Source organism: Herpailurus yagouaroundi, unplaced genomic scaffold (assembly GCF_014898765.1).
Source record: "Herpailurus yagouaroundi ecotype Mexico unplaced genomic scaffold, PumYag 166, whole genome shotgun sequence".
Classification (NCBI taxonomy): domain Eukaryota; kingdom Metazoa; phylum Chordata; class Mammalia; order Carnivora; family Felidae; genus Herpailurus; species Herpailurus yagouaroundi.
The window spans coordinates 21,976,351-22,002,869 of record NW_024412407.1 but is presented as its reverse complement, the minus strand read 5'-3'; the positions used below and the strand labels follow the sequence as shown (position 1 = coordinate 22,002,869).

The 26,519-nt window shown below is 38.4% G+C and overlaps 1 protein-coding gene across 5 annotated transcripts in view; it reads right to left on the bottom strand.

The window, feature by feature from the left end:
• ITPR2 (inositol 1,4,5-trisphosphate receptor type 2) overlaps positions 1–26,519 on the bottom strand; it is a 509,643-nt gene that overhangs the window by 337,704 nt on the left and 145,420 nt on the right. For all 5 annotated transcript variants that reach the window (XM_040488608.1, XM_040488604.1, XM_040488605.1 and 2 more), the window contains 9 exons: positions 25,745–25,905; positions 17,356–17,497; positions 14,916–15,077; positions 10,048–10,220; positions 8,945–9,064; positions 8,402–8,587; positions 7,027–7,278; positions 5,656–5,800; positions 4,048–4,198 (listed from right to left, as the gene is read on the bottom strand). In XM_040488608.1, coding sequence (XP_040344542.1) covers positions 4,048–4,198; positions 5,656–5,800; positions 7,027–7,278; positions 8,402–8,587; positions 8,945–9,064; positions 10,048–10,220; positions 14,916–15,077; positions 17,356–17,497; positions 25,745–25,905 — 1,492 coding nt within the window. The remainder of the gene's footprint in view (positions 1–4,047; positions 4,199–5,655; positions 5,801–7,026; positions 7,279–8,401; positions 8,588–8,944; positions 9,065–10,047; positions 10,221–14,915; positions 15,078–17,355; positions 17,498–25,744; positions 25,906–26,519) is intronic.

The following is a 26,519-nucleotide window of genomic DNA, read 5'->3' as shown; positions in this document are numbered from 1 at the left end:
CAGGCTTCTCCAACTTTCTGTCCTACTATTCTCCTCCTTCTCATTTTACCTCAGCCAAAATGGCCTTCCTGCTGCTCCTCCCACATGTCAAGCATATTCTGCCTCAGGGCTGACCTCCATGACATACGTGGGCCTCTGCTCAAATGTCAGAGGTTGTTCAGTCAATTCTGCCATCCTCCCCACTTACTCCACTCTCCATATTGGCCTACTTTATTTTTCTTCACAACATTATCTGATGTAACAGTATATATTCATTTGTTTATTATCTGTTTCCCCCAGTACAGAGAAGGGAGGGACTCTGCCTCTGTATTTATTAATTGTCCTCCTTGTGGCTAAGGACTTTATCTTCTTTATTTCCAGTGTGTAAAACAGTGTCTGGCATACAATAGTAACTCAATAAATTCCTGTTGAAAAAATTAACCAATGGTTCTCAGATTGCTGAAAGAATGATGAAGATATCCAGATATGGGTGGAGTCCATGAGAAAATATGAGAATTAGAAACAATTTTAAAAAGTAAAAAATGCATCTTAGTGGTGCCTGGGTGGCTCAGCCAGTTAGGCATCTGACTCTTGATGTCAGCTCAGATCATGATCTCACAGTTCATGGGTTCTGGCCCCACACTGGGCTGTGTGCTGACAGTGCAGAGCCTGCTTGGGATTCTCTCTCTTTCTCTCTCTCTCTCTCTCGCTCTCGCTCTCTCTCTCAAAATAAATAAATACATTTAAAAAATGCCTCCTACAGGGTAGACCTGGATATGACAGTGAAAAGTGCAAACAAGATATTATCAAATTTTGAGAAGACAAAAACTACTTTTCTTTATGGTAATACTCTGAAAGCAGACTGTGAGCACTGGGACCAACAGTCAAGATCAATTTCTAACATTTTAAGAATAGTTTAGTTCAGAGTAAACTGAAGATTATAAAAGCATCACACCAAGAAATATCTTTAACACAATATCTCAACTCCTATGTACCCTCTGGGACTGTTAAGAGAAGCCTCTCACTGATGAGATTCAGGAAACAGAAACAGAATAGTCTATCAGCATGTCCCTGCTCTTTGATATACCATTGCTGTTCTTGGCTTTTCCTTTGCTTTCATTCAGATATTGTCCATAGACTTTTATTTTTATAAAATTTCGAGATTATGTATAAAAGATGCAAGAACAGAATAGAACACTTATATACATTCTCATTTTTTCTCCATTTGTTTTCATAGTGCCTCCACCCACACACCATAACTCTCTCTGAATATACACTATACATAATAATTCTATCATGCTATGTCTGAGAAATGACCATTCTGGACAATTTCACCATGTAGGACTTAGGTTATCTTTTATTTACAAAATGTTCTCTTGGATTGTAATTTTAAATACAAGTTCTGCTCCATGGTTTTCTTTTTCTTCTTCAAAGGAGCTCCAATTATTCATATGATAGCTCTTCTTTGCCTTTCTTCCATTTCATCCACTTTCTCTCTGACTCTTTTTACTTGTTTCTCCATATCACTGACATTCTCATCATTGTTTTCCTGCCTTTCTTCAATGGTTCATATTACACTTTCATTCTAATCTACTCTTTGATAATATAATTTAGTCTGTAATTCTAAAAAAAATAAAGTCTATATTTTATTCTATTTCTTTCCCAGATCCAATAAACTTTCATTTCATTTCTTCCTAGTTTTTTGGTCTATTTCTAACATTAGTTTTTGAATCTATGATTCAAGGTATTTTTCACATCCCAATGTTTGTTTTAAGATAGTAATTTCACTTTAGAGTCTCGTGTTATAATTTTTTTATCTTTTATGGTTGTTTTTCAGAGAAGAATTTCCATCAACTGATATGTTTTGATTTTTTATTCTATTTTGCTCTTACAACAGTTTCATATAGAGGAGGACCAACTTCATATCTGCATTTCTTGGACAAGGTTGACAATGTGAGCTAGTTCATGTAATCTTTAGTTCAAGATCACCCTCTCCTGTCAGAGTGGTGAAGTGCAATTTCTTTAAAGTTTGGCTCTTGGTGGGGGGCAATGGAAAGGAATTATGCACATTTCCTTCAATGTTGTGGTTTTCTTTTAGCTTCTGGTATTCAGGATTTTGCCACCTTGTTTATTTTTCCCTTCACCAACAAGATTCCAAAGGGTGCCTCTCCTTCATCCCTAGGGATAAACATTAACCCTCCTCTTCCTGAGAGGCATTGCATTTCCACAATTTCTACCTATGTACTGTTAAGTCCCTTCATCTTTACTCAGTGCTTTTATCCACCTAGATTCTCTGTCAGTATTTTCACACTTAGCATAGACTTTCTCTTTCTGAGGGTGATTTGCACACAATCCCTTCTTGTCTCTTCAGCCCAGGTTTTCCAGAACCTTCTAACTGTCTACAAAGGCTTGCAGTAAGAACGTGGGAGAGCTATACTGAAAACTGATGCTACTTTTCTACTTACACCTGAAGTTTGTATTGTCCTCTTTCTTCTTGTTCTGCTGAAGGTGAGGGATTTATGTGGTTTAATTTGCTTCTTATTGATCTCTACAGATTTTTGGAAGATGTAGAGATTCTTGAGATTTAGGTAGCAGCAATTAATTACTTCAGCTACCTGCAAGTTCCTCATTTATAATCTTAACCAGATATTTCTTCCTTATGTCTGAAATTACATTTCTGGTTTCACTTTTTTAATCCTGTAGTGGACACTATAGTGGCCACACTGTGCTCCACCCATGTCCCTTCTTCAGAGCTTAGGCACCTATTCCCCCAGTTGTTGAACATCATGGTGCTGACTTCCCACTATGCCTCTCACTAAGAGTGACCCCTGGCCAAAGGGAACTACCTTACCCAAGGGTACACTCCCCACTTCATGATAAAACCATCAGTCAGTGGCTGGCTAATGCAAAAACACAAAACTCAGCACCTTTGCCTTAATCTGTGACAACTACAAAGGGCCAGCCCTGCTCTAGGGCTCCCTATAGGATGAGCTGATTTGCAAGATGTACCTACAGGGTGGATCAGCTCCTCCATCTGCCCAGTCCTACCTTCCTCACTTCCTTGCAGGTGTATATCCTGAATGCACTCTTCAATATACTGCCTGCAAGCAATTCTCTACCTCTGTGTTTGCAAGGCATCCAACCTAAGCTAATCACCATCAAAAGATTTTTTAATTGAGTTAGGAAACAGGCACTGTTGGAAGTACCTTGAATATATCATAGACATTCACTAAATCTCACAAGGAAACTGTGAGGAAGATACTGTTGCTATCATCTTCATATCTCAGACAAGAAAAAAAATAAACTCTTGGGGCGCCTGGGTGGCGCAGTCGGTTAAGCATCCGACTTCAGCCAGGTCACGATCTCGCGGTCTGTGAGTTCGAGCCCCGCGTCAGGCTCTGGGCTGATGGCTCGGAGCCTGCAGCCTGTTTCCGATTCTGTGTCTCCCTCTCTCTCTGCCCCTTGCCCGTTCATGCTCTGTCTCTCTCTGTCCCAAAAATAAATAAAAAACGTTGAAAAAAAAATTTTAAAAAAATAAATAAATAAATAAATAAACTCTTAAGAGAAGTACCTTGCCTAAGTTAACAAATGGCAAAGGCAGGATTTGAATACAGCACTCTAACTCAAAAACCCATTCTCTACACTGCCTCCCACACTGGTTTTGCATTCAGTGCTTCTCTGGCACAACCATTACTGTTCCGATTCTTTGTACATTTCTATTCCCTGCTATGAAGCATAGCCAGCATATGACACATACCAAACTGATCACAAATATTAAGATGTTTTTGATACTTTAATACGTAATATTTTCACTAGTAGATTAGCCATAATATTATAGCCATAATTGCCAAAGACAGAACTCATTGATCTATAAATTTTTCTTTCAAAGCTTTAATTTAAAAACAGAGAAGAATGTTTAGAAATCCAGCCTATTAGCACTCAGTCCTATCATAGGATCAATTTTCATGTGTACACATACACTAGCAGGTACATGTTAATAACCACTTCTCTGTAGATATGTTTTCACCTTACCTCCAAAAGATTATAACTTTTCTTAAACATTCTTACCTCCATCTTGAAATTTGCTCAGTCTTTCAAAATACGACGACATGGGGACCTGTACAATATCTAGGATAGCCAGAAGTGTTCTTGTTAGCCTTAGCAATTCACTGAAGCTATAAAATCCAAAGTATATAAGATTCCGAGCCAAATGGACCACCTTAATAAAGAAAGGGAGGGGGGGTGGAAAAGAAACAAAAAACATTAGAAACTGAAATTAACATTGGTTTTTTTTATAGCATCTCAATTAGCGCAGGTGTTTCTAAACTTTCTAATTCTTTAACACCTAGGAATTGAAATGCCTACAAAAGCAACCACTGAACTCTGATTTATTCGAGCTTATGATTAAATCTAAATAGGGCCAGTTTGTCATCTCTATTAAAACCCAACATGACAAGATGAAGCATGTGGTCAACAGCCAGGAAGGAAGCCAAGAAGAGAAGATTTTAGGTGTATCAAGGTGTTTAAAGAAATTTACACTGGAATGGTTTACTTAACTAAATATTAACCTATTTAAGTCAGTAGGATATCACTTAATAAATGGTTACATTAATGAGTTACTTTAATAAATGGATATTATCCATGAATTTGTCCAGAAATATATGTCCCTATGCTGCTTTGTGGCTTTCTGGATACTATAAGGCAATCTAGGTATGATAGTTTCCAGATGGTCCCCAAGCTATGGTCTCCTTTCACATTGCACCAAGGATGGTCTGTGTGACCAACAGAATATGGCAGAAGTGATAGCACGCTACTTCCAAGATTAGGTTATAGAAGATTGCAACTTCCATCTTGGGCTCTCTCTCTCTCTCTCTAATGGCTTGCTCTGAGTGTCATGCCATAAGGACACAGGCAGCCTATGGAAAGGCCCACATGGCAAGAAGATGAAGTGTCTGGTAAATAGCCAGCAAGGAGGTAGGGCCACCAAAAAACACATAAGTGAGCTTAGCAGCAGATCACCCAGCCCCAGATAACTGCAACCCCCGTCAACAGCTTGATTACACTTCATAAGAGTCCCTGAGCCAGAACTACCCAATCATGTATTTCCAGATTCCTGACCCATAGAAACTGTGAGATAATAAATGCTTGTTCCTTTGGGCTAAGTTTGGGGGTAATCTGTTACACACCAGTAGATGCCTAATACACCAGGTTATCAAGTAATGGCATCTATTCTCTCGTTTTGTCACTATATTCCCCAAATGATATTAAAACCAAAGGTATTTCAATTCAGTTTAATGAGGCTAAAAATTTCATTTCCATGAGTCGGGGGCGGGGGGGGGGGGATGTATCCAAACAAATTACAATGTATGCAAACTGTCTTTGTTCATTAAATGCAACAAAGTTTACATAAATGAACCCCCCCCTCCAAAATCCAGGAAAATAGTACATAACAGATAATTGTAACTAAAATATTTTGTATTGCACTTCAGGTATAATTAAAGCATCAAATCTATCCTTTAATCCATGGCAGAGGGATCATACCTTCATCAACTAAACTACCCAATTACCAAGACATCCTAAATATTAAAGGGAAAAAAAATCTTTGATGCTCAATGTATCTACCTTTTCACAGAAAAAACTGAATAACCTCACAAATGAATTGTTTTTATAAAATACCTCAAATGTCAGTTTGTTTTTTTCTTTATCCCCAAAAGGAAAGGGCTGATTTACAACTTCTTTCAAGTATTCTTCAACAAATTCCATTGTCAGTGCAAATTTCCTCTTCATATCATTTCTGGAAGAGTCTGTTATAGAATCATATCTGGGAAGGCAGGATGAATATGAAGCAAGTTAAATTGACTGAAATCATTTAAAACAGGAAAATATGTATACTTTAACCTCCTGGCTTCTGAAGTTTAGGTAACTTAGTTACCTTTCTAGATGTTTCTACCATAATACTAAACATTTAAAACATTGTTACTCCTATCATAAATATGATTTGTTTATTGGTTTCTAAAATAATGTTTCTATTATCAAGAGTTGGGGGCACATAGGTGGCTCAGTGGGTTAAGCATCTGACTCTTGACTTCATCTCAGGTCATGATTTCACGGTTCGTGAGTTCAAGCCCCACATTGGACTCTGAGCTAACAGTGCACAGCCTGCTTGGGTCTCTCTCTCTGTGTCTGTCTCTCTGTCTCTCTGCCCCTCCCCTGCTCCCTCTCTCTCTCCAAAAATAAATCAATAAATTTTAAAAAAAAGAGCTGTCATTTTCCTCTCCAAAAAGAGCATTTTTTATTTTATTTTTAAAAATTTATTTATTTGTTTTTGAAAGAGAGAGAGCACCCACATGTGCTTGCACGTGCAATTTAGGGAGGAACAGAGAGAGACAGGGAGAGAGATAGAGAAACCCAAGCAGGCTCAGCACCTTCAGCACAAAGCCTGATGTAGGGTTCAAACTCACAGACCAAGATATTATGACCTGAGCCAAAATCAAGAGTCTGGTGGTTTTCTGAGCCACCCAGCCACTCTCCAAAAGAGTATCTTATTTGCATTTGAAAGACTAACAACCTGGGAATGAGCTAAATAGGTGATGGGGATTAAGGAGCACTGGGTATTGTATGGAAGTGTTGAATCACCATATTATACACCTGAAATTAATATTACATTGTATGGTAACTAACTGGAATTAAAATAAAATTTTAAAAAATAGTAAAATAATAGGAGTGCCTGGGTGGCCCAGTCAATTGAGCTCCAACTCTTGACTTCAGCTCAGGGCATGGGCCCCACACTGAGCATGGAGCCCATGCTTAAGATTCTCTCTCTCTCCCTCTGCCCCTCTCCCCCTCTCACACTCTCTCTCTCTCTAAAATAAATAAATAAATAGATAGATAGATAGATAGATGATAAAACAGTAAAAACAGAAAAGACCAAAACCTGAGTTTGAGCACAGAAATGCCCTTCCATATACTCCATTTCAAAATTGAAGACATTTGATTTCAAGTTCATCTACTAAATTTAAAGTCCTCAAGACATTTTTCCAAACATACTCATGAATTGTGATCTTTGTGGGGATTTCTGTCCAGAGCCTGGCATAGCGAACAGGTACCACAGACTCCTGGGGATCCCGGTCAACATGCATGTGGAGCATGAGGCGACAAAAAGACGCTCGGAGGTCAAATGGCAGGCTCTCATCCGACACACACCGCAGGATCAAATCGACAGAGAGCTGCGTAGAAATCTGGTTTATGGCCAGATACTGGCGATCTAAGCACATCCTTGCAAAGAGGTTTAGCTGGTACCTTAAAAATATTAAGCATATTACATTATTTGTCTTATCTTGAAAAAGTTCTTAAACAGCACAGTATCAGTCAGTGTCTACCAGCTACTTTCATGACACCGAAACTTCCAAGGGTCTGTCACACTGGAGTCAAATTGTTTTGGTGGTCAGTGATCAAATGACAACAAATACAAGAAATTGTCTCTAAGCCTGTTCAAGTTACAATTTCTGTTACTTGTTCCAGCAACATGTGTCTGATGGAAAGTATCATTAGGCTGTCCATTTTTGGTTTCCTAGGATTACAAATACACTAAGCTTGAAGGCTATGGATAACGGCTCACGTGAAACCACCTCTCGCCTTCCCAGTCCCACTCGGCTCTGGGTCTATTATCTACATTCTAACCTTAGATCCACTCACTTCTCAAACCAAATGTGACCAATCCAGATGGCATCAGTTAGGCTTGGATTCGTCAGCCTCCGAGATCAAGAATTAGCCTTGGCTTTGTTGCGATCGATACCTGTAGAAACCAGGGAACACGAAGCATGCTCTGCCTTTCTCAGATTCCTGCCATTTGGGCCTAACTTTTCCCCAGGGCATCGGCCGGGGTTTCTATACCTTCCACTCAAAGATACCAGCTAAGTTCTTGCTCCCAAGATACTGACCACCGGGAACTACCATCACAACTTCTGCTACTACCTGTTTCCAGTGAACTTTCATAACCAAAGATACCAGTTTCTCTCCAGCCCTAGGTCTCCACGTATTCATAAACACAATCACACTCCCACCGGCTAACTGTTTCCGAGGCCACCTCTGCGGCTGGATCAGCACACCCAGCTAAGTACCATCTCTCAAGTCCAACACTGGGGTCCCAACATATCTCACATCTGCACCCACTCCAATCAGTAATGGGGGAAATTACACCAATTCGAAATTAGTGAAAAATCAGAAAACTGCAAGTGGTGTAGGTGGAAAACACAGATATTGACTTTTATTTTGAATATTTTAAGTAATATTACGTATTTTCACTACCTTAGCTTTGACAGGATTTTTTAAATTTCCTCTTCCTAGATATATGACTTCCGGAGGTTTCAGAGAATCTTCTCTCAATGAATATGTAAGATTGACATTTATGATGATTCTTTACCTGTAATAGGTAAGAACTTCCAAATCAGCTTTGGTGCCCTCTTTCGCTTCTTGTGCAAGGTGTCTGATAGCTTTGCCGTGAGGTTCCTTGTTGCTGTCAATCCAGTAGAGCCAAACTTCTTCATCATCAATGTCATCTGAAAGGATGGAGCTCTCCAGGGGGTTGTCTACTTGCATTGAGACCAGCCTTGAAATAAATTATACATACAAAATCTATTACGAAGCTCACTGACAGGGGCGCGCCTGGGTGGCTCAGTCGGTTAAGCATCCGACTTCGGCTCAGATCATGATCTCACGGTTCGTGAGTTCAAGCCCTGCATCGGGCTCTGTGCTGACAGCTCAGAGCCTGGAGCCTGCTTCGGATTCTGTGTCTCCCTCTCTCTCTGCCCCTTCCCCACTCATCCTCTCTCTCTCTCTCTCTCAAAACTAAATAAACATAAAAAAAGAAATATGACAAATATTTCACAATATTTCACTCACAAATATGACAAGGAGCTATAATGCTTACAAATGATGAACAGAAAAAGATTCCTCCCCTGCTTACTTAGTTTGAATGAGAATGTCTGCATTGCCTGGGCTCAACATAAATTTACAGATGAGTTCTTGAGTTACAGGTATAGCAGTAGTATTAGACACACACAGATCTGATAAATAATCCAAAAACCTGGCAAAAGAAAAAAAAATAAGTTGAACAGTAAGAAAACACATTTCATAAAATATCACAATAAAAATATGGTCGGGGATATAATGAAAATAACTTTTTCTATCTATCTTTAATATTATCTCCATGCAACATTTTTTAATGTGTTGCTTATCTATTGCATCATTAGAAACAAACTAAACATCCAATTATTTGTGTTTAATACAAAGCTTGTTTCAAAAAAGGATATAAGTTTGCTTCTATTTATTTGGTGATATTCATCCCAGAGCACTGTGACTTATTACATTTAGAAAATTATTTATCTGCCCTAAAATGGACTATCCAAGAATTGGATAACAAAACAAAAGCAGATGAAAGCTAATTCTGTGAGTCAAAGCCCCATTTCTACCTTTTAACATTTATTTGCTGCACTACTTAGTAAAGAAAGCTGTCAATGTGCTTGATGTTTCTGCATTCACTTCTCCCACATAAAGCAGCATGGATCAATAGAAACTGAATTGGATATAATACCCCAATAGTGAGAAATATTACTATATTTTAAATATGTCATAGTAATATAGTATTTCTCACTATTGGGGTATTCTTGGGCAAGTTACGATGTAGGCTTCTATTTTCTCATCTCTCAAATGTGGCTGACCATAGATAAACAGCAAACCTCACGGGATTGTGTGAGGACTTACATAAGACAATGTACACGAATACATTTTGAAAAACTATAAGTACTATACAAACATAAGTGATGAGAATGAAAGTCATTTATATTTAACTGTGTCTATAAAAGGTTTCCATCTCCTATGAGGTAATAAGTCTGTGATACATGATTATTATAACAGAAAGCTCAACATAATTTTGTCCATGAAAGCTAATGGTGTGAAACAACTCCAACTTTTACCACATTCTAAAAATAAAGCAAAAACTCTTTTCCAAAAAGCAAAAATAAAGCACTGTCCCCACTAGAAAAGAACACTGCATGAACCACTTCAAACCTTGGCTCGCGATTTCTCCTGAGTAAACTGACAAATGTTTCTATTTCTTTTGCTGTGATATGTTTCTCTAGTAGTTTTCTGTTGTTGTGCAACAAAGCTGTGATGGTATCTTCTGCCAAAATATCATAGCCAATCTGGGACTGCATGACACAGAAATTCTTAGCAATATATTCCTGCAAAGAAGAAAGACTGTCAGAATGTACTGCAGGCAGCTTAGAAATAACAGGTTCTGTTAGTCAGCAACATGGATTAATGTATTCATAACAGAAAACTCACTCAAATGTATTGTCAAAAGAGAAACAATAATCCCTCAGTAAATATGGCTTTTTGAGAAAGGAAATAAAAACATATGAACATATGCCTGACTTAAATTGTAACAGAAAATTATATACCAAAAATGTTTAACACGGGTGCTTACGTTCTGAAAGTATAAGTGGGAAAAATAAACATAAGCCTAGTTAAAATAACAATTTCTTATGACGTGGTAACTAAAGGTTTTACCAGCCCAACAGAGGCCTTTCTTCTACCTCACAAAAAGTCATAACTGACTGTATCAAATAATAGAAAGAAAATGACTCTCTGATACTTTGTTTATGAGGCATGAGATCTATACTGTTACATGAAGATGCCAGGCAGACTTGCGGTGATTTCTTTTTTTGCACATATGCCAATTTGTTAAATCTTCTCTTTAAAACAGTGATGAAATTCCATACCATTTTTTATCTTAAAAAGCTACCAAACAAGATAATATGATTAATCAGTCACTTTATGGACCAGATCATTCATCCAATAAATATTTCTTGGAAGCCTACTATATTCTAGGCTATTTGAGAGATTAGGCATATGGTGGTAAACAAGATAGATGAGTTCTCCTGGAGCTTATATCCCAGTGTGCAAAAAGGCAGTAAATGAGCCAATAAATATGATCCTTTTAAATGTTAATAAGTGAAAGAAAATAGAGGCATGGGGAAAGGTGACAACCTCAGATGGGGTAGACGCTGAAGAAATGATATTTGAGCTGGGATGGAAAAGATGGGAATGATAAAAAGGAGACAGTCATGGGGAGAGAAGCCATCTAGGTAGTAGAACCATGCTCTTCATGTTCTATAAACAACGGTGGCCATGGTAGCTACAGACTAGTAACTATGGAGAAAGCTAGAGCTGAAGTTGGAGAGGTTGGTCCTTGAGAGCCCTGGTAAAGGACAAAAATGTTACTCTAAGAGCAGGAAAGGCCATTGGGAGTTTCAATCATGCATTATTTAATCTGCTTCTCATTCTTCACACTGACTCTCCTATATTCCAAGCCGCCATTGCTCATGTCCCACATTCTGGGTACAAGTAAGAATCCCACACAACCATAGATAGACCCAGTAAGTTTAACTAACTCCTTCCACAATCCAAAGTTCTCACTTCCAATTTCTTGGGGATTCTCCTTGGGGATGTACCTCTGGTTCTATGATGGGAAAATTTATTGATTAGAAAGTGGGGTGTGTGTTGTTGTTTTTTTTTTTTTTTTTTTTTTTTTTGCCTTAGGTAAAATTTACAGGAACCTATCTATTCCTTGAAAATGATACACATTGGACAAATCTAATTATATTCTAGGCAGCAATTTTGTGGCCTTTCAAAATGATAGCTTCATATTGGGTAGCCAGTTAAGTAAAGTAAATGTTCTGTTGGTATATCATTTTAAAGACATGTATTGATTTATACACTTTTATGACTGCTGTAATCATACTCTAGTATAAGGCAAACCTCCAAGATGTTTGATAAATAGATCAAGATGTTGATAAATCAGATCAATTTAGAGGTTGTCACCATATTCTATAAATAATAATAAACAGACACTCAACATTAAAGAGTTGGGTTAACACTAAGTCACAAAAGAGCTCCCTATTAAGACTCTATACAATATAGATTAGGATAAAGGAAAATAAGATAATTATGCAAAAATTAGAAAGTATTTCTACCTGTATTTTAAAATTATGTTCTAAAAACATCAGAAATCTGCTCTATGCTTAATAAAAGCATTTTTAATTCAAAAGAAATGAGAAAAAATCTTATGCATCTATCACTGAGACTGAATTGGAGCATGCATGAGAACATGAGGGAAAATAAAATCTAACCCTCAGTAAATGCTGGACATTTATTCTTTTGTCACCTCAATGAACTACATCTTGGGGAGACATCCCAAAAGAGAAAAAGAGTGTCCCCCCACAGTCATATGCTCTAAAGAAACCCAGAAAGTAGGTCACCAAAAGTGAATAAACATTTACTTGGAGAAGTGATACACCTGGGTAGGGTGAACTAAGAACAAAGAAGAGGTATAATTATAGGCGTAGAATATGTGTGTGTGTGTGTGTGTGTGTGTGTGTGTGTGTGTGTGTGTGTGGTTTCCACTTATCAGGCGGATGAGTGTTTTCAGAGGAGAAATTGCACATACCTCAGCACACTAGGCATGAGTCTTCAGCTAAGACTAACAGGAGTTGAGATAAAATTTGTGTGCCAGACGAAGAAAGGACATCAGTTAAGATATGCCACCCAGGGGGGCGCCTGGGTGGCTCAGTCGGTTAAGTGTCCGACTTCGGCTCAGGTCATGATCTCGTGGTTCACAGGTTCGAGCCCCGCATTGGGCTCTGTGCTGAATGCTCGGAGCCTGGAGCCTGCTTCCGATTCTGTGTCTCCCTCTCTCTCTGACCCTCCCCCCATTCATGCTCTGTCTCTCTCTGTCTCAAAAATAAACGTTAAAAAAAAAAAAAAAAAAAAGATATGCCACCCAGGGAATCTACTGGGGACTATCTGAACAAACAAAGCCAAGGAGATCTGACAATGAAGCATAGGGCAGTACTATAGAAAGAAGGTCCCTGAGACCTTTCCAAAGGCTAAGCACAGTCAAGATTGGTGTATATTGTGGACTCGGAGCATCAGATAAACTCTGTAAACCTGATGATTTTTCAGTAAATGCCGTCTCTCTAACACCACACAGCACCTGCGTGTGGAGTGGTGGCCTACCTAGCAAAGTAGATATTTCCAGATGCAAGAAGAGAAAGGAGGCCAGGTAGAATACACTGAGCAACCTCTAAGCCCCCATCTCCACCCAGATCTTCACAGAATAACATGATCCCTAATATTGAGTAGCTTCCGGGACATAGACTCTCTGAGTGCTGAAGGTCCATCATTTAATGTTCTGGAACTTAATTTTTTTCCACCAAAATAGGAAGGACTCTACCTATTTTATCTTGCCATCTTAAAGAAATGAAGCTGGGGAAAATAAATCTGATGGCAGTATTTCCAATTGGAAAGAAGGCTGTTTATAACTGGGATTATATTCAAAAGTATTTAAGGATTTGTTTATATTATCCCCTCCCTCACTCTTTTGCTCTTTGCCATATTACTTATCTTCTAACTAGTTTGTTTTACATATTCTTTTTAGACTTCTTCTCAAACTTGAAATAGAATTTCAAACCCAATGTATTTTAACATTTTTTTATAAAGCAAATTCTTTGTTCTCACCAAGAAAGTTTCCAACTACTAAAAGGCCATAGTGTGATGACTAAGAGCCTAGGTTTGAATACTGGCTCCAGTCATAACACTATATAATCTTTGGTAACTTATTTAACCTCCATGTAGCCTCAGTTCCTCATCTTAACTCAGTATCACCTGAGTTAAGTTGTGAAAAGTGCTTAGAACTGAGCCTGGTAAGTAAACACTCAATAAATACCACTGACTATTCCCAAGTAACCGCTACCTTCTAGGCCTGACATCCTGGGCCTACGTGGCTCAGTCTGACCTGCCTTACCAGCCCTCTCACAAACTAATCAGTTTTCTCTCAAACTGGCTAAGAGAAACATGGGATGCTAATTTATAAAATAATGATTTTAAACAATTTTATATTACACAAATGTATATTATTATATACATTTATTTATATATTTATATATATATTATATATAAATGCAAAATATTTTGTATTTTTAAGATAAAAATGATACTTGGGGCACTTGGGTGGCTCATTCAGTTAAGTGTCAGACTCTTGATTCCGGTTCAGGTCACGATCTCACATTTCATGAGTTTGAGCCCCATGTAGGGCTCTGTGCTGATGGCACGGAGCCTGGGTTGCTCTCTCTTCTTCTTTCTCTGTCCCTTCCCCGCACACGCTCCCTCTCAAAAATAATAAACACTTTTTTAAAGATAAAAATGACACTTTAATTTCATTTGCCATTGGAAACTTGCCATTGGCAATAGTCCAGGTTTCCTGTTCTCCATAGTTAGAACCATCGTAGGACGAAAGTGCCCTTGCTAGCATCCACCATTCTCTCTTCATAGACTCTTCTTCACTAAAAGCCTGTTCTGATACAGTTTAAGAAAATGATTGTCATCCTCCTCAAATGCTTCCTTCTCCAAACACCCTTCCTGGGCTCCCCTCTCCTGAATTCCCATGCCATCTTTTCTCTCTCATGTCCCCTCTTTGCCTCTCCCTCATGTTTCAGACATACATACCATATCTTCACCACCAGACACAGAACTCTTTGGCCTACACATGATGATCCAGAACCTCACATGTCAAGAAATGTCAAGAAATGTCTCCCACCTCTTTACATAACACATCCAGCATGTCTCCTGCCTAGCAAAAGCTAATACCATGCCCAAAGACTTCAGGTATCTTCCCCAAAGGTTCTAACGGTACATGGAAGAATAAATACGTCATCACAAAAATACTTACAGGTCATTTTTTTGTGTGGCCAACATAAAACATTTCATTGCAGAGCAGAAATTCCCATTCCTATGTTATGTAGTTTAGAACAGTAACCAAAGACCCTTGCCCATACTTGAAATGTTAAATAGAGGCAAAGACGCAAGCCACCTCTGACCTGATTTTTCCTGTAGTCCTGCTGCGAATGTCTGAGCACGCGGTAACACAGCCTCAGCATGTACTTATAAGGAGCGTATCTTTGGTCCCCCAGATCTTCAAGTCTCAACATTGAGCCTTCTCCTGCTTTCTCCTTAAAGGGTGCTTTAAGAATCCCAAATACCTATCAGGGGGAGAAAAAAAAACAAAAAACAACCATCTATTCCGATGAATGGAGGTTCATGTTTTACAAATAAACACAATGACTCAAAACCACTTTTGCAATATTTGAGCAGAATTAATGTAAAGGAAAAAAAAAAGACTTAGAATACAGAAACAACACATTAAGAAAAGAAAAAAATACCACGAAAAGGATTCCTTAAATTGACAAAGAACATTTAAATAAAACACTTAATTCTGTTTAGAAATTATATTTTATAAAATAAGAAATAGAAAGATGTTGGGATGTACCAAGTTACACGAACATATTCAAGTAAACTAAAATATAGTTCAATTTCTATGGCTTTACAATTACTTCTATTGTGTTCTATAACTTTCTAAAATCAAAATAATATAAAGAAAACATTTACTTTTCATCTGAAATTGACATCAGAATTTTAGTTCCGAATATTACTTGTAAACCTCTTTCCAAAAGAGTTTATCTATTGTTCCTGGTACATTAAGATGTCACCAAAGCATGGATATATCAGTATTCCAACAAATAAGGCACTTCATGGGCAACTGGTGGTGACCAGTGACCAGCATTATAACAAAGGATAGCAGCTGGGAAATATTTAATAAACATTAAGGAATATAACTCTTTTAGGCAGCAGGACTGCAGGTAGGGTCACCTAGGGATGAGCTGGTAGTATGAGTAAATTATGAAAGAGCACCTACACAAGGGCATGAGCATTAATACAAGAAAGCAAAATGGAAAGGAATCATCTTTTGTAGTTCATAAAATATAATACAAATTAAAGTTACCTCAATAATTTTATATTCACTAAACCTTGAATTTTCTATTTAAAATACTGAAATAAACAGGGCTCCTGGGTGACTTAGTCAGTTTTTGTCTGACTTCGGCTCAGGTTATGACCTTATGGTTCATGAGTTGGAGCCCCACGTTGGGCTCTGTGCTGACAGCTCAGAGCCCAGAGCCTGTGTCTTCACAGGCTCTTCAAATTCTGTGTCTCCCTCTCTCTTTGCCCCTCCCCTGCTCATGCTCTGTCTCTCTCTCTCTCTCTCAAAAATACATAAACATTTTTAAAAAATTTAAAGACTGAAATGAACTATTAGACATGTTGGTTGACGTAATATTAATAAATTATTCAAAGTCCTAAAAGTCCTTGAAATCAAATGTTTTATACAAAAGAATGCTAATGTCAGAAAAGCCTTTGTCTCATTATATTTGCAACCTTTATTTTCTTTGAGAGAAATGTTGATTTTACATTTTTAGACAATCAGCTATAGAATATTAATTGGCAATGTGTCTACTGTTTTCCTTTCCCAACTCCACAAGAACATGTATATTAATAACATGTTTTTTAATTTTTTAAATATCTTCCTTGAGTTCACAATTAATGCAGGAGCCCATTACTTTATACAGCGATTAACTGAATTGACAGAAACACATAACGGTAGGTATGCCCATATATGCATATTATCAGGAAGTGAATTAATTTACTGGTGTGTTATAAAGCAATTTCAGAAGGACACAGTATAGGAGTAGATCTAGGCTGCCAGGGGGAAAAAAAAAACTAGAATATTATACAGAGCATTTGTGAGCTGATGAGTAAACTTCCCTACTTTCTTAAGGAAGAGAGGGACAGAAGCAGAAAGTAGATGGAGATAGCATTTCCAAAGTTATCCTGTAGATTCTACCTAGAAGATTATCCCAGCACATTTTCTGCAGATAGTCTGACACTGTAGGTTTTCTGAGAGCTCTGCAGAAGGATGTCTCTAAGATGGCCATGGTGATCCCTGCCTCCTGAAATCCACAGTCTTATGCAATCCTGTCTCCTTGACTATGGGCTGGATTTACTGACTCACATCAGGTTCAGTTATAAAAAAGCCTGTGGCTTCTATCTGGGTGCGCTCTCTTGTTCTCTCTTGGATCCCTCATTTCTAAGGAAAGCAAGATGCTATGGAGAGGCCGGTGTCTACAGAGAGGCCTGTGTGAGTGAGCTGGGAAGTGAAATCCTGTCCCATTCAAGCCAGAGATGACTGCAGCCCAAGCCAGCACCTTGACTGCGGTCTTGTGAAAGACCCTGAGCAAGAACCACCCACCCAAGCCACTCCCAGATTCCTAATCCACAGAAACTGTGAGAATACTATCTGTTATTTTCAGTCACAAAGTCTTGGGGTAATTTGTTACACAGTAATAGATAACTAACACAAGGACTTTCCTGATGCTATAATTCAAAACAATTCAATGTGCAAATTTAGTACATGAAAACATTCACCTGTGCCAGTATGTTTTGTTCCCTCATTAACTTTTGACGTTCTCGGTTTGGCTTAATGATAACGACATCCAAAACTTCTTGTCCGTTATTAAGTACATCAGCCACAAAGAAGATGAGGTCTTCCAATAATTTGGTTACAAACCTACCATAAAGTGAAAAAGAAACTTTACTCAAGTTTTGGAAAATATTTTTTAATAAGTACTGAGGACTGAAACACTGGAACATTGAGAACATTTTATAATAAAAATTCTTTAATCAACAATATATCTAATTCAGTTAACATTTACCTAAATCTTTATAAAGAGCATGCCTTCTCTAGCTCCTCCAGCCCCCACTCCTGCTTCCAGTTCTAATCAAGTATTTGCAAAGACAATTATGACATAAAGCCACGTGAGCCCAAATAGAAGATAAGTTGATAGGCTAACACCACCAGATCATTTTCTAGAACTGACTAGCAAAGAAGAGCATTTCTGCTTAAGGGAGAATGGCTCAATTTCTAAATTTCTAAATTCAAATCCTTTTTCTACTATTGACTCAAACTACATTTCCAATCTTCACCATACTTCTGCATTTCCAATGAACAGAATAGGAAACACTTAAATGATGTATGAACAGAGTCAGAGCAAGCAATCAGATGTTTTAAACTGTTCTCAAACTATTACCTGATCTATAAAAATAACGGCACTCTAAAATCATATATTAACGTTCACCTTTAACTCTACATTTTGGTTATTATTTTAACTATTACTTGAACTTCAGTGGCATTCAGAACCTAATATGTCTTAAAAACCCTTCCTCCCTTAGCTTTCTTCTTCCTCCTTCCTCTGCCTGTTCTTCGTCATTTTCTACATGAATTTTTAAATGTGTTTTAATTTTTTCAACGTTTATTTATTTTTGGGACAGAGAGAGACAGAGCATGAACGGGGGAGGGGCAGAGAGAGAAGGAGACACAGAATCGGAAACAGGCTCCAGGCTCTGAGCCATCAGCCCAGAGCCTGACGGGGGGCTCGAACTCATGGACCGCGAGATCGTGACCTGGCTGAAGTCGGACGCTTAACCAACTGCGCCACCCAGGCGCCCCAAATTTGTTTTAATTTTTGAAAAATTTTGTCAGCAAATATATATACATATATATTATCCATACACATGAGCATAATCATTCACTATTATTAGCATGCGCAATCATGATCACATCAATAAGAAAACTATAGTATAAGAGATCAACAATTCCAAAAAAGTATAGAATGTATTTAGTTAAGAAGCATTTTGATCCTATCTCCAGATTTACCTCCTGAAAGAGAATGTACTTTCATAGAGTCAAATGAACATACCCAGAATCCAGAATTTAGCCACCTACAGGCAAATTTCAGCATACTTCCCAAATCATAAATTCCACTCCAAAATTTCAGGGATTCTATGCTTTCTTGGTGTACCTATGTTAAATTTGAACCCAAACTGTTTCTTTTCAAAAATGTGCCTGATAAGATTCACTCACATAAGCTCTGAGGACAATCAGAGAAATGTAAAATATGATTCATGTGCATTGAAATGTGGTGTTAATTTCTTTTGAAAAGCATAAATATATGTATTTTCTTTTTAAAATTATTAATATTCTTTTCCCCCTCTGTTTCAGATTAAGTGTATTCAGATGTTTAGATATCTAAGAAAGCACAAGTTTGGGGCAACTACAAATCATTCTGTTTTAAAGTCTTCCAGGTGGCCTGAATTGGTGACAATTAATGGAATGATGATGAAGACAATTAAGTCTTAACTGAAAATCATTATACATTAACCCTGCTTGCACAGCGTGACTCCTCTGATGATGGGGCAGTGGAAGGCAAGAAAACCAGTCTTCTCTTCTGACCTCAAAAATGTTGAAACTCTTTTTCTCCCTTTTCACCTCCAGCACCCCATCTGTGGTAAGCAACTGGGTTTTCTCAGGTTAGATCAAACTCCAATTCTTTTTTTTTTTTTTAATTTTTTTGAATGTTTATTTATTTTTGAGAGAGACAGAGATAGAGCATGAGTGGGGAAGGGGCCAAGAGAGATGGAGACACAGAATCCAAAGCAGGCTCCAGGCTCTGAGCTGTCAGCACAGAGCCCGACACGGGGCTCGAACTCACGAGCCGTGAGATAATGACCCGAGCCAAAGTCGGATGCTCAACCGACTAAGCCACCCAGGTGCCCCATCAAACTCCAATTCTTTACTGAGAAGTGGTTTGGTCCTACTAATTCACCCCATTTTATTAATTTGCTTATACTAAAAACTTTCTGTGTGGCTTTGTCATATGCAGCAACGATAAACAAGATAATAGTTTTTAAAAGACATACCTAAAATAACAAAACACTTTGTGGATTAGGAACAAACTAAGAGAGACACAGCGATAAGCAAGGATAATGCTCAATCCCCGCAAGATAACTGGGACTGGAAGCACAGAGCAGGAAACTAAGTTCAAGATCTGAAAGCAGCTATTAAAGTAGGAATTTTCCACCTCGGAAGAGAACCTTAAAACTTGGGTGGCCCCTTTTCAGCTCTGGCTGTGCGGTAGGAAACTCACAGAAAGACTGGACCTAGCCACCTGTGAGGTCAACAGCTAAAGCCTCAAATTACCATAGGACGGGGAACTCTGTTCTCAACCATAAGACTGACAGAGGAGATCAGCAAAAGTAGAGAAAGGAAAAGCAAAAACCAGCCACTTAAGGAGAGCCTGCATATTCAAATTCCAAAGCACGTGAGGAAAACGGACATAAAGAAGGCCAGTCCCATCACACGTGAAAAATCAAGAGGTCGATTCATTACCAACAAAATGCAGGTAACAGAACAATTTCAAAATAACTTTTAAATAAGTCTTTTCAATCACCAAAGAGATAAAGAAAGATGGGGCGCCTGGGTGGCTCAGTTGGTTGTTCATCCGACTTCGGCTCAGGTCATGATCTCGCGGTCTGTGAGTTCGAGCCCCGCGTCAGGCTCTATGCTGATAGCTGGGAGCCTGGAGCCTGCTTCAGATTCTGTGTCTCCCTCTCTCTCTGCCCTTCCCCCCTTGTGCTTTGTCTCTCTCTGTCTCTCGAAAATGAATAAATGTAAAAAAAAAATTTTTAAGAGATAAAGAAAGCAATTATATACAAAAGAGACAAAAATATCTTAAAAAGGCAGATACAAATGAACACAACAGAACCAACAGAAATCTGAGAAAAAAATTATAATCATTTCAACAAAAATCTAATTCACAAAGGTAAACTATTCTATACACAAAGAAAAATTATTGATTTATAAGACAATATAAAAAATCAATGCAGAAAGCAGCAGAGATATAAAAAGGCAAATGATAAAAGGAAAGTGAAAAGATAAAGAGGATGAATGAAGAGGATCCAACATGCATTTAATAGGAGTTCCAAAAGAGACAAGAGAGGGAAAAGGTGAAGAAGTAACATCTGAAAGAAAACACCAGAAAACTTTTCAGAATTAAAGGAAGATCTATGTATACAGACTAAAAGCATACCTTAAATATCAGGTGGGAAATACAAAAATAAAACTTCCTTATGTAAAAAAATAATAATAATAATTAAACATAAATTCACAGACACAGAGAACAGATTGGTCGTGGCCAGAGATGAAGGGTAGTGGGTGGGTGAGATGGGTGAAGGAAGTCAAAAGGTACAGACTTTCAGTTATAAAACAAACAAGCCCTGGGTGTGTAACGTACAGCATAGTGGTGACAGTTAATAATACTGTATGTGAAAGTTGCTGCGAGAGTAAATCCTTAAAGTTCTCAATACAAGAAAAAAATTGTTGTGACTCTGTATGGTGACAGATGTTAACTAGACTTATCGTGGTGACGATTTCACAATAAACACAAATATCAAATAGTTAGGTTGTAAACCCAAAACTAATATAATGTTGTACACCGACTCCACTTCAAGTTTTAAAAGTGTGTTAAAAAATTTCCTTGTAGGAGCACCTGGGTGGCTCAGTTGGTGACGGGTCTGACTTTGGCTCAGGTCATGATCTCACGGTTCATGAGTGTGAGTGCCATGTCGGGCTCTCTGCTGACAGCTCAGAGCCTACAGCCTGCTTTGAAGACTGTGTCTCCCTCTCTCTGCCTTTCTTTCTTTCTCTCTCTGTCGCTCTCTCTCATTCTCTCTCTCCCGCTCTCTGTCTCTCTCTCCCTCTCTCTCAAAAATAAAGAAATTAAATTTTTCTCAATTTCCTTGTAAACACATCATAGTAAAACTTCAGGACATCAAAGACAAAGTCTAGAAAATTACCAAAAAGTAAAGGAAAAATGGCCAATAAGGTAAAATTCTATCAGCATAAAACTTCTTAATGGCAACAAAATATGTCAGAAAATCATTACATTATAACTTTACTAAAGGAAAATAACTGCCAAGCTAAAATTGTAACACATAAAGTAGCACGTAAGAGTGGAAGTAAAACAAAGATTCTTTCATATATTTAAAAACTGAGATGTATAACCCACAGACCCTAACCAAATGTTTTAAAGAATAAATTTTAGCAAAAAGAAAAGTGAGCCCAGAGAGAAGACATGAGAAGCAAGAAATAAAAGCAAGCGGAAGAAGTAAAAGATAACAAGAAATACAATTCATAGTAAAAATAATTTTTAGGAATTAAAACTTTTAATAAAAAAGGGGGTACATCATAATTTATATGACACACTTACTCCTTTGTAGATATCAACAATTAGAAAAAAAAATTTTTTAATGAAATGGATGAACACAGAACTATGATTCTAGACAAATATTCCAAGAAAGATGAGAAGGAGAATATCAGTGCATAATTAAACCATTCTGAGGTACTTTACTCCCATGAGAAGAAGAAAGATTTAATAACTAAATTTTATAAGAAAGAATATGCAGCTAAAATGTATGGCAAGAATAGTAATAATGCAATCGCTAGAGAACAGCGTCGGGACCTAAAGCTTCTAAACCAGTAGAGGAAAAGAAAAAATGAGGAGAAAATACCAGCTTTATCAACCGAACAGAAAGAAGCAAGAGAGGGAACAGACAAAAAAAAGCTACATTAAGAAAAAAAAAAGATAGAATAAACCCAAACATTTATTAAATGCAAAATAATCGAAAGATGATCAGATTCCATTTTTGTAATTATTTTTGCAGTCTTGAGGTCTTTTTTTTTTGGACACATATCATGCCACGGTGCCACGGATTCACAGGGAATGGGTTCCATCAGCACAGACTCTTCCCCGTTGCTTCTCGCAAAGCGTGTCTTCTCTGGGCGGAGCAGCATGTGGTTCGGTTGAACCCAAGTATCTATCTCTTCCTCTTCCTTCTTAGTCTGATCATTTTCCTTCACACCCTTCAGGAAGCTATCTCTGCTCTTTGAGTGCTTCATGTGCTCAATAGGCACGTTAATTCTCTTGGCAAGAATCTTGTGCTTAACTTGTTTGTTTACAACAACGTCAACAGCATGCTGGGTAACACTGTAGACTCTTCCGGTTTTGCCACGGTAACATCTGTGGGGTGTTCCTTTTTAAACAGAGCCAATTCCCCTGATGTCTACACTATCATCTTTCTTGCCGATTCTCATTATATGTGGCTGAAGGAAGCACTCCAGGTTTCTAAGAGACCTGAGAGCACACAGCTGTGCCTCAACTCTTTCCCTTTGTGTTGGTCTCTTTGGTGAAATACTGGAAGACGAAGGCTCCAGACAAAAGGGATCAGATTAGGTGAGGAGTTAAGACGGTGGAGTAGTAGGGGGACCCTATGCTTGTCTCATGCCTCGAACATAGCTAGATAAATACCAAATCATTCTGAGCAGCCAAGAAAGTGATCTGAGGACTGAGAGAACAAACTGCACAAGGAGAGGGAGAAAAGAAAGAGATCAGATTAGATTTTTAAAATCTAGCTCTCAAAAAAATAAAATAAAATAAAATAAAATAAAATAAAACAAAACAAAACAAAATAAAATAAAAATCTAGCTCCCTGCCGCTCACAAGACACATCACTAAAACAAAATGACCAGGAAATCTGAAATAAATTGATACTCAAAAAGAAGCACCAGAGAAACACTAACCAAAAGGCAGCCAGTGTGGGGACTTTACTATCAGGCAAGTAAAAGTTAAGGAAAAATGATGTTGCTAAGGAAGATGTTAACTTTGAATGACAAAGGTATCTGATCTGAAACAAAGAAACAAACAAAAACCCAAGGATATCTGATCCGGTGATCTCATGTGGGATGACCACTATTCTAGATACTGAGCTTCCATCCTGGGGACTCGGAACCAACCTCAAACCAGTAAACAGAGTGAAGACGCGGCCGTAGTTCTGAGCTGCTGACAATCACATTATCAGTGCATGTGCATGCTGCCTGGCCCAGGGCCAGGCATATGCCAGGAGCTCAATAAACATGAATTAATTACATCGCCAAACTGTAAATGCTGCTGAGGAACCCCACATCTTTTTCTGTACCCTCAAAACTAACACATGGTGCAGAAATTCTGGTTTGCGATTACATGCATCACTAACTGAAAAGCAGTTAACCCCGCCTCCACTTTCCTTCCTCTCACACCCCCACCACGTCCCCAAGACTCTCTATTTTGTTCGTGCAACTATGCACAATAAGATCAGAAATTCCACTGAAAACTATCTGAGATTGAGGATCTTGGGGCATAACACAGGAGCTTGTGCCTCCAGAGCCCATTCCTGGGGCAAGTAAAGGGGAAGCGGTGAGATAGAATTCAAACAACACGGGCATTTTGAGCTAGATCTGCAATATTCTAACACCTCCCCTTTGACCTTGTATCATTCTTTCTGGTTTTGAGTAAGAGAAGATCTAATAATAACTTCATTCTCCAGAGAGAAAAAAAGTCAGAGTTGTGAGGGTATTTTCAGATAGAATTTTATATTGAATTCTAAAACAGAGAAAATAATATAAAAACACTCAACTATGCCAAGAAGTTCCATTGTACTGACAGGCAGCTTTGAGTGAATTGTGATAGGAGATGACTTTTCTAAAATCACTAAATAAAGATCAATAATTGCAACTTCATATTTCTCAAGCATATTTCTCTTTTCTCTGATGTCTCTCACTGTAAAACAGTGGGGAAAGAAGCAGGAACAATAAAAATGCACGATCCCTCATCCCTGGTCAGTCCTGGTCATCCCAGTCCTGAGAGCTCCAATATATGAATGCTTGTGAAATTGGTAAAAAGCTTTCTCTTGTTCAAATGTAAAGGTATGTAGCAGATCATCAAGGGGGGGGGGGATATATAAAAAAAGGCTTGTGTTCTGGAGCACTGAAAACACAGAGACTTGAAAAACGCACATGACTGGGGGCATTTGGGTGGTTTGGTCGGTTGAACCTCCAACTTCAGCTCAAGTTATGATCCCAGAGCTCGTGACTTCGAGCCCCACATCAGGCTTGCTGCTCTCAGTACAGAGCCCACTTTGGATCTTCTGCCCACCCCCCATGTCCCTCCCCTACTCTCCCTCTATCTCACAGAAATAAATAAAACATTTTAAAAAATTCAAAAACAAAACCACACATGATCGAATCCCCCACTTACGTAAAATGAGAATAATGTCCATCTCAGGACCGTTTGAAGGAGTACATAAAATATGTTTACAGTACCAACACAAAATAGGAATGATATCATTGAGAGCTATCAGGATCATTCTCTTTCTCAACCATTTCCAGAACCAGAGCTGAAGAATCGAGGATCCAGTTTCTCTGTGGGAGTTACAAGGGCAGATTGCTGCACCCTGCAGATTATGTCCTGGCATATTTATTTCACGGTACCTGAACAGACGAATGTGTCTTGCATAAATAAGAATAGAAAAACATAAAACTTCTTTTAGGACTTTTAGAACTCTTAAATACAAATATTAAATGAAGCCCAACAAAAGTATTACGAGTTTTTTCTGAAACATTTAAAAGGAAAGATCAGCAAGCAAAAAAACAACTCCAAGTGGGCCGCCTGGGTGGCTCAGTCGGTTGAGCGTCCGACTTTAGCTCAGGTCATGATCTCACAGTCCATGAGTTCAAGCCCCATGTTGGGCTATGTGCTGACAGCTCAGAGCCTGGAGCCTGTTTCGGATACTGTGTCTCCCTCTCTCTCTGGCCCTCCCCTGTTCATGCTCTGTCTCTGTCTCAAAAATAAATAAACGTTAAAAATTTTTTTTCAATAAATAAATAACTCCAAGCCCAGCTAAAATGGAAAAAAGTGAATATTCGACCAGATTTTAAAGTCCCCATTTTCATTCGCTCACCATGATCCACTCATTCAGAAGCAGGTGTGCCGCTAGGGAGACCATTCTAAATATCCCCTTAGAGCCATTCATTCACTTGAGGCTTACCACAAGAGTTGACAACTGACTCTTGCTGACTTAAGAGCCATTTAACAAAATTACTAACCTCCTTTCATTCTGAGTTATTGTACCATTTTCCAGCTTTTTAACTGTGGTCGCCAGCACTTTATTTGCATCATTGGCAAAGTCTAAGTCTCGGACCTCAGACAGCGGGACAGACACAATGGCAAATGCTTCTTTATCTTCTTTTGTTTGGCAGGTTCCAATCTGCAATGTGTTTTTTACACTAAGATTAGTTGTTTTTTAAAATCCGCAATATTTTTCTGGTACTAACACATCTTAATATTGTTTAAGAAATATAAGACAGGGGCGTCTGGGTAGCTCAGTCGGTTAAGTGTCTGACTGCTGATTTCCTCTCAGGTCATGACCTCAAGGTCATGAGATAGAGCCCTGCATGGGGCTCCATGCTGAGCGTGGAGCCTGCCTGGGATTCTCTCTCCCTCTCCCTCTGCCACTCTCACCCCCCTCTCTAAAACAAATAAATAAATACTTAAAAAAAAGAAATACAAGACAGGAATAGATCATCCAAATACAATAATTCCCACTTGCATCATCCACTATGAAAGACTGAAGGGACACACAGATTGTCCATGCCCATCCCTGCCTTGTTCCCAAAGCCCACTAGAAACACATCCTTGCACACTTGTCCTTTGCTTCAGTGTCAACAGAATAGAGAGAATGTACTCCTGGAATCTTCTCCCCTTTCTACATGCTGCTCCCACGCTTTTGGTATCTGTGCTAGCATCCTCCTGAATCACAGCCCCACTGCAGCCAAGCCACTTAGTTCAGCTACCTAAGCAACTGGTAAAATGAACACTTGA